Raw genomic sequence first — 8,773 nt, 5'->3', positions numbered from 1 at the left:
GAGAAATTCAAACCTAATAAGAGGCTTTTCTTCCAACCTACTAAAAAGGCACATTAAATACACAACATTGGCCACATTATTTTAGATAATGATGGAAAACAACAGCTGATAGCCAGTTTGGGACAAATGCCAACTGTTTCCATTTATCTGAAAATGTCAAAACTAATTGCTACAACACTCAGTTTTCAAAGAATATTGATATCTCTAAATGAGAAAGTATGTCAACCAAAAATCCTAAAAAACAGACTAAAGATAATGGTGCCTCCCTGATCTGCAATATTAGTTAAAAAAAAATTTTAGCGTCCCAAAGTAAACACATCTCAACAGCTTTACATATTTTCATATACTTTATTTTTTAAACACTTATAATTTTGCAAGCTAGCAGTAAAATATTGTCCTCAATATTTTACTAATTAGCACCGTATACCTTTTAAAGCTAACTGGAGCATTGTTTTATTTAAATGATTGTGAAATAAAATGATCATTTCAAATACCTAATTAGTCTCAACACATGAACCATTAATTATCATTATTTTTGGCTTTATGCACAACGATGTATTTCAAAGATGAACTTAATATTAGTATCAGTTCTGTCAATCTAACAAATCAAAGTACCACAGTTTAAAGCAATATTTAACCTCTGAAATTATTATATAATTAAAGAGGCATATAAGAAAGTTGAGAAATCACTATAAAAACAAAAGATACTGCACAACTTTAGAGTCCCTTATTTTTTAGAAGAATGAGGAAAATAATGAAAATTTTCATGGTACAAGTATCGGTTACATATATGGTTTAGTATATATATGTCAGTATTCTCACGCTTTGCTTATGAGTTTGGCCTTACCAAAAAGCCATCAAAATGTCCAGGATAATTCACAGGGACAGCTGGAAGCCTGAAATAAAATTGCTCAGTGCAAAAGATCCCAAGCCATTCATATAACCAGGATATTTAACTCCTATTTTTGTTTCCATCTGAAAACCCTGTTGAAAATATGGAAAAAAATTTAACCAAACTCAAATTACTTCCACATATTAAAACAAGGGGGATTTTTCATTTCCTGTTTCCTAATAAGAGCATTCTTCAGAGCTATGGGTTTAAGTTCTAAGCTACAATCCACTACTTACTAGCATGCCTGTTTTGCATACCAGTAGAATCAAGTCCAGTTTTGCCATTTGTGGATAACTATGACAAGATACAAAAGCATGTGTTTGCCATAAATAGCTCTGGCTAACAGCAAACTGCTCACACTGAACAGATCAAATTCTCTATAAGGAGAGCTGCCTGGACCACAGCCAAATCCCACTACTAATGTTTAAGACTGCTGTATCAATTTTTTTTCAAATTTGTGAAGTATATTAAGAAATAGTAGCTGAAAGTTCCTAAACATGAGAAGTATTATTAAACTTTTGAAGGACATTTTACAAATTATTTTCATTATGACCAAATGTGCAATAAGAGCTTCCTGCTTCTTCTACTACTAGTCAACTAATTAGAAATGTAAACGTGAATTAAAAAATAACTACCCTAATTTATCCAGAGAACAAATCAGATATTGAAGAGTATTTATGTCAAAGTGCAAAAAGATAATTCCTGATCATTATTAACACATAAGGAAATAAATAAAGCTTATAAAAGTACACCTCTATAACGTTAATATTTTGTATTAGTTGGCTTTAGGATAGAATATTTTTTTAACCAAATAAACACAACAAACTGGAAAACATCACGCAAGAATGTTGTACAAAAAAATTCTTAAATGACCAGTGCAGAGATTAATAATAGCTGTTTACCCTAGGAGTTGCTTCACATGGTATTCTGCAAAATGTCCAAGGAAAACAAGGCAACATTCTGTAATATGCCACAATTTTTATTGCAACGTGGCCATTTTTGTGAGGGTGCGGTTTGATCTCAAAAACAATGTTCCATTTAAGGCTCTTTTATACAGAAATTGCCATCATGACTGATATTCAAAGTATCTTTAGTGTCGCAAGACTAACATGGTAAACATAAAACTCCTACACTTATTCAGTAGTGTACACTCAATGGAAAACAAAAAGGCATTAATAACAGCTATTTCTTTTAAGAAGATACGCAGGTAACAGGAATGAACACTGAGGTACTAGGATAAGTTGATGACACAGTTAACTTAATTGGCATTCCTTTTGGGGTGGGGGATTAAACTCATTACAAAAAAAGTGCTTTCAATGCATAGTATTATATTTGCGCTGCCATGTCACAAAAAATAGGCTTGCCAAGGCAGGTGAGGTGTATGAATGCTCAAGCCTCACAGAACTGCAATCAAGTGCAACTATAAATAATACTGAATAAAGTTTACCATCTCACCAGTGGATAATACTTTCAAGGCATTCAATTAGCTTAACCCTTTGTAGTGTTCTAAGCTATTCACATTGACATTCACATTCATTGTAGTGCTTGCTGCAAGGGAGGCATATAACCAGTTGTTTTGGCTAAAATATGATGGGAAGGCATTCCTTGGGTTCTACGTAAAGGTAACAGTATCAAACAGTCTAATGGCAATCACTGATAGGCTGCTTACATGAATGATATTTCCTTCATTCACTGTGTTGGAAGGACCCAGTGGGAAGAGGAAGAAAAAAAAAAAAAACCATAACCTAATACTATTCCAATTGACTGAGCTGGAGAAATGGAAGCTCCTTAAGATCCAGATGGCACTTGACTGTCATTTTATAACGGTTTTCCTTCAAGTGAAACTACTACGTTGCCTCCCAATTTCTCTCCAAGTGTTGAACGGTCCTTTATATCATCCAAGCCATTTACTTGCCACTCATGTTTAATACCTAAAAAGAAAAAACATTATCCCGTTACTTTATTATAAGTAAGAGAGGACAATTCTTCAGCACAAAATATTCAGTGTTTGTACCTGTAAATTTCTTTTTAATGGCATCTTTAGAGCTAGCATAAATCATCTTGCTTTTTAAAGGTGCACTTTCAGGAGCCCTACAGGGGGAAAAAAAATTGTTGAATCCTATTTAAAAGAAAAAAGAAAGGCAAAACTGACTATGTTAATAATAATCCTTGCATTTTAAAAGTACTTTTTTCTTTTGTTTTTACACACCAGAATATAAATACTAGGTCTTCTTTCTTAGACTCTTTTGTTTCGTATGTGGCATCGTACAAAGCATATCGGCAATCATTCAGAGGTAGCAACTTCACAAAAGATGTGTAGGGGTCCTCTACAGTATCACCAATGTCACCCACCAAGATCTGCTTTGCTTCCTCTACAATTATTTGTCTTTTGTCATCGCTTAAACAGAAGAGAACTGCTTTCTTTCTTTTTTTGATCTCCTCTTGTGTAGAAGATTTCCTTACTTTCATATCATTAAAAACTTTGATGACTTCATCATTCACTGTAACTCCAGAAGCCTGAAAATAAAGAAAGAACAGTAATTTAGAACAAGTATTTTGGTTTTAGCCAAAATTACTGTTTGCCTAGAGAGGATTCACTTTAGTCTGGCTATCAAAAGTTGCATCATACCATGCAAGTAGTCCCATCAGATTTGCAACTTTTTAAGTATCAGTATATGATGCACCTAAGGATTCTAACTCATCCTGCCCCATTCATCCTTTTTTAAAAAGGGGTTTGGAGGGTGAAGTAATTGGCAGGTAGAGGGAAAGGGACAAATACAGGCTGTCCCATCCCTGAAATGTTTCCTATTTCACTGGGTGATGTCAGAGCTTCAGGAGCAGCAGCAAAAATACCTTCTGTATTGTGTCAACCCGGCAGGCCTTAAAAAAACACTTTCGGATTTCAGTTAATGCTTCTACTATTTTTTTCTTTAAAGTCATCCTAGCCAGGGCCCTTTCCTCATAAGGAAAGAGAATCAAGTGTGAACTCCAAACCGCCCACGGCTACAACATAATTGCCTCACAGCTCAAATGCAGACGCTTCAAAACTAACGGATCGCGTGTAAAAGCTTTTTACCGCGAGAAAGCGTGTTCAAGAGTTTTCCCACCTCCTTAATCTCCCCTAAGGGTTTTACGACAGGCCCTCAAGACCCCCACCGAAAGCGTCCAGCAAGGGCTTTACAGCACGTACCAATCTGAGAGCGCGCGTGGGAATAAAATTAGCAAGGGGAGGGCAAAGGCGGCGAGCGGGGTGGGGGTAAGGCTCGGCGGACCCTCCCGCGCCCCCGGCTGCCGCCCGCCCCACTTAGGCCCGGACCCTCGCCCCGCGACCCCCGCCCCGCGCCCGGGCCCTCCCCGCCCCCCCCAGGAATCCGAAGAGCGGCCGGGCCGGACCTGACGGCGGGAGGGCAGGCCGGCCGGTGGAGAGAGAGCAGCGGGGCCGCAGCGCAGGAGCGCCCACCTTGGAGGCCAAAATCAGGTTAAAATGGCGGCCTCAGGCCCAGGGCCCCTCGGTGCCGCGCGGGGGGCTGTGCTCGCCGCGCCCCGGCCCCCCGGCCCCCCGACCCCCGGCCCCTGTGTCGGCGCGCCCGCCTTACCATAGCGCCCGCGGCTGAAGCTGCGGCGGCGGCTCGGGCTCCGGCGGTGTGGCGCTGCGAAAGGAAGGAGGGGCGGCCGGGAGGCGGCGAGTGCGGGGCACGCCGGGAGTGCGGCCCAAAAGGCGGCGGCCGCTCGGGGGGCTGCGGCGAGGGCGGGGTGGTCACGTGGGCACGCCCCGGGCAGGCGCTCCAGCCCGCCGGCCCCCCCGCGTCCTCGGCCTGACCCAGCGCGCGCGCGCGCAGCCGCCCCCGCGGGCTGTGCGGCCATGGTCCGAACCCCGGGCCCCAACTCGGAGGCCTCCAACGCCGGGGCGCCACCCGTCCCGTCCGCCGGCTCCCACTGCGGGCGTTTCCACACTGCCTCCCGAGGGCCAGGGCGCAGCTCCAGGGGTTGGGCGCGTGTGAGGCGAATGGCGCTCCAAGGTGTCTCTTTTATTCCCTTGTGGTTTCCACTGAAAGGGGCTGGATTCCTCCGTTGTGGGACTTTTTGGAAAACCCCCATCAGAGATGGCGCGAATTATTTAGATCGCCTTCCATCAATTCAATGAGAATAAACACTGGGGGGGGGGGCGGAGGGGGGGCGGAGGGGGTTACCCTAGTTGATTGAATTACTCAGCAAAAACAAAATGATAAACAGAGGTGGGAAATCGCTTTCTAAAAGTCTGTGGTTGGAATAATAATAATAGGGGGAAATGTGGGGTAGTAACATCCCCTGGTAATATCCTTTTATAGATTAGACGTGGTAGGAAATTGATTGCACTCTCTGCCAGTAGTCTTCCTCAGGAGGCCCCAGCTACGACAGCTGCCATCAAATAAGTGGACCCAAGAGAAGAGTCCTCCCTCTTTGGCAACCACAACCTCTTCTAGCAAAACCCATATAACTGAGCCAAGGCTCTTCTCTAACTAAACCTTTTTGATACTTGTTACGAGTATCCATCGCATTTATCATAGAAAAAATTGGCACCGTATACTTTGAGGAAATTTTTCATGAAGATTCAATGCTTTATGAGTGTATAATGAAAATGTTTTAAATGAAACACTTTATGTGGTTACGTTTAATAAAAGGAAGATTTAATAAAGTATTTCATTCATCAGTGTTTGGGCTAATTTATGCTACCTTTTTTCCTGAACATTTATCATTTCTACCTTTCTTCATTTGTAAAATTGGTAATATGAATTTAAAACTCTGATTAATAGTTGAACTGATTTTGTGAAGAAGACTTGCACTAAAAAAGTAGAATTGTTGAGTGACTAAAACTGTTGGAAACAAAATAGTAAGTGAGTGCAGATAAACCTTAAGGTGAACTAAGCCAGAAGTGCAGTGTAACGGCAAGAACTTCGGGCTGGGAGTTGGGAAACGAGTACTAATCTTGACACTGCCCCATCTCTGTAAATTCGAAGGGCTTTCAATCCCTGCAGACCTTCATCTGTATTATAAGCTGTGATTATCTTTAAAGTCCTTTCCAGCTTTAAAATTCAGTTTCCTAGTATGCCAGTGTTTCTCAGGAAATGGTGTGCATATGTTCTCAGGATTCAGTAAATTTAGGGATGGAAAATCATAATGAGAAGGGTTATGCCCTAGTTTGTGTGATAAATTCTTATACCCAAAAGTTAATATATTATAAATGGAGCATGTTAGGTATTGCACAGGAAACACCTATTATTTATGTCCATAGCTTGTGCTTATTTTCTTAATGGGAAGATTGACTTAGTTTATTTTTATTTTATTTTTATAAATTTATTTATTTTGTTTATTTTTGGCTGCGTTGGGTCTTCGTTGCTGTGTGTGGGCTTTCTCTAGTTGCAGCGAGTGGGGGCTACTCTTCGTTGCGGTGCATGGGCTTCTCATTGTGGTGGCTTCTCTTGTTGTGGAGCACAGGATCGAGGCACACGGGCTTCAGTAGCTGTGGCACACGGGCTCAGCAGTTGTGGCGCAGGGGCTTAGTTGCTCCGCGGCATGTAGGATCATCCTGGACGAGGGCTCGAACCTGTGTCCCCTGCATTGGCAGGTGGATTCTTTACCACTGCACCACCAGGGAAGTCCCTTGACTTAGTTTAGAGACAAAAATTGGGAAGAAATTTCCCAATGTCTAAGCATGAGTCTTAAGCAAGTAGGTAATAATACTTTACATTAGGTGGTACATTACAGTTTATGAAACCTTTCCCTTTCTTGATGTCTCTTGAGGCTCCGAGAGAATCATGGAGAATGAATCTCCAGAGCTCCAGACATTTGCTCTGTGTGGGTATCAGCAGCTTTCCTTCTTGAACTCTTCCTCTCAGGGTCCCCCTCCTTTCTCAGCCTTGAATTTTGCATCAAAGAGATTCTACAGGGGCTACAGCCCCAGCAGAGACCAGGTCTGGGGACATGGGGAGCTAGATTAGGTGTTAGAACCTCGCCTACCAAAGCTGGGGATTCTGAAGATGTTAATTCCCCCCCCCTCAGCTGTGATATCAACCCCTTTCCAAGCCTCCCTGTCCCTCTCCCCTTCCCCAGAGTTCACACTTCCCATGTACTAGGATTCTTTTCCTGAAGATGTTTTCTTGTCTTTGCACATATTTCATTGCCTTGTAATCACTTGTTTACGTGTTCTGCCACCCCAGTAGATTGGAAGCTCCTTCCAGGATCGGAGTCCTACTCATCTTTGGATTTCTGGAATCTGGTACATAGTAGGTGCTCAATAGATGATAAAGTAACAACTTTAAGGTGCTTTAGTGCTATAAAGAGAATAAAAAGGAAGCTCCCGAAGACTGCAAGGCCTTTCTACGTGCCCTTGTGAGGCCAGATCTTAGACCGTCAGAGTCAGTAACAACTCTTCACACCTGTTGTTTATAACCAGAACTTACCGCCACTTGGTAAAGCGACAGCATTACCAAGCATTGATGCATGAATTTTGGCCTCTGTGTGGTGGAGGGGTCTGAGTGTCAGACATCATGTGTATCAGTTTCCTGTGGCTGCTGTAACAAATTACCACACATTTAGTGGCTTAAAACAACACAAACTTATTGTCTTACAGTTCTGGAGGTCAGATGTGAGAAATGACTCATGGGGCTAAAAGCAGCACTTCATTGCTTTTGGAAGCTGTAGGAGGAAAATCTGTTTCCTTGCCTTTTCCAGCTTCTAGAGGCTGCCCACATTCCCTGGTTTGTGGCCCCCTGAGAGCACCTTTGCTTCAGTCATCACATCTCTGATTCTCTCTCTCCTGCCTTCCTCTTTCACTGCTAAGGACCACTGAGATTACCACTGGGTAATTTAGGATAATCTCCCATCTCAAAAATCATTTACTTAACCACATCCACAAAGTCCCTTTTGCTGGACTTCCCTGGTGGCGCAGTGGTTAAGAATCCGCCTGCCAATGCTGGGGACACGGGATCGAGCCCTGGTCCGGGAAAATCCCACATGCCATGAAGCAACTAAGCCCATCTGCCACGAGGACTGAGCCTGTGCTCTAGAGCCTGTGAGCCACAACTACAGAGCCCGCATGCTGCAACTACTGAAGCCCCTGTGCCTAGAGCCCGTGCTCTGCAACAAGAGAAGCCACTGCAATGAGAAGCCCGTGCACCACAACGAAGAGTAGCTCCCGCTCACTGCAACCAGAGAAAACCCGTGCGCAGCAATGAAGACCCAACGCAGCCAAAAATGAATAAATACATAAATAAATTTATTTTTTTTAAAAAGTCCCTTTTGCTATGTCGGGTAACATATTCACAGGACAGGGACATCTTTGGGGAGCCGTTATTCTGCCTACCGTACCACATCTGTTCTCTTTAGCAGTTTCAAGCCCAAGGAAATGATTAACGGGTGGGACAGAAGGACCCTAAACAATCCCGTACTAGAAGGCACACGTCTAAACTCTAACTTTCCATTTGCTGGACCACACATGGTTGACAGCAACAAAAAACCATTAGGAACTAAGTGAGAGTAACTTCAAAGAGGATGGATCAGCTCTGACACAGCAGTGGTGCAATCTCGGGCCGTTTCCATTTAGTTAACTGCTCCACGGCTGTTTCCTCATGTGTAAAATGGGGCTTATGTTACCTCCTCCCTCTCAGGGTTGTGGTGAGGATCAAGTGAGATAATGTACGTAAAGCTCCTTCCAGCACAGGAAAAGGTACCCTGGGGCCATTACCATCAGTGCAGAGTGAAGGGGAGAGCATGATTTTACCAACTCACAGCCAACAGTCATGAAGCAATCCCAAGTCTCACTGGTATTGTTTTGTAAGACTCAGCTAAAGTTTTTGCTCAAGATTTCTTAGAAAATTGGAAAAGTGAATACCCGTAATGCAT

At 42.9% G+C, this 8,773-nt stretch overlaps 1 protein-coding gene across 2 annotated transcripts; it reads right to left on the bottom strand.

Moving 5' to 3' along the window:
* Window positions 1-328: 328 nt before the first annotated feature.
* CFL2 (cofilin 2) lies at window positions 329-5,063 on the bottom strand. Of its 2 annotated transcripts, none has more exons than XR_014242323.1 (4): window positions 4,489-5,063; window positions 3,356-3,409; window positions 2,907-2,983; window positions 329-2,823 (listed from the first exon to the last, which is right to left on the bottom strand). XR_014242323.1 is itself a non-coding variant. In XM_082384274.1 (4 exons), the coding sequence occupies exons 1-4, from the start codon at window positions 4,489-4,491 to the stop codon at window positions 2,711-2,713; spliced, it is 501 nt and encodes a 166-aa protein (XP_082240400.1). In that variant the 5' UTR covers window positions 4,492-4,621; the 3' UTR covers window positions 1,851-2,710. The 2 variants fall into 2 exon arrangements, 1 of the variants encoding a protein (XP_082240400.1); XM_082384274.1 differs by having other exon boundaries at window positions 1,851-2,823; window positions 3,102-3,409; window positions 4,489-4,621.
* Window positions 5,064-8,773: the final 3,710 nt, after the last annotated feature.

The sequence above is a fragment of the Balaenoptera borealis genome, assembly GCF_965194805.1.
Source record: "Balaenoptera borealis genome assembly, chromosome: 3".
Taxonomy (NCBI): Eukaryota; Metazoa; Chordata; class Mammalia; order Artiodactyla; family Balaenopteridae; genus Balaenoptera; species Balaenoptera borealis.
The sequence above is the reverse complement of the archived record's forward strand: the minus strand, read 5'-3'. Positions and strand labels throughout refer to the sequence as shown.

Bases quoted from the DNA above. Each gene is read 5' to 3' on its own strand.
- CFL2 (XM_082384274.1), bottom strand. The intron at 2,984-3,101 runs GTGTGTAAAAAC...TTCCCCCTGTAG, and splicing joins GACCTAGTATTTATATTCTG to GGCTCCTGAAAGTGCACCTT. The intron at 2,824-2,906 runs GTACAAACACTG...TTTTCTTTTTAG, and splicing joins CATTAAAAAGAAATTTACAG to GTATTAAACATGAGTGGCAA.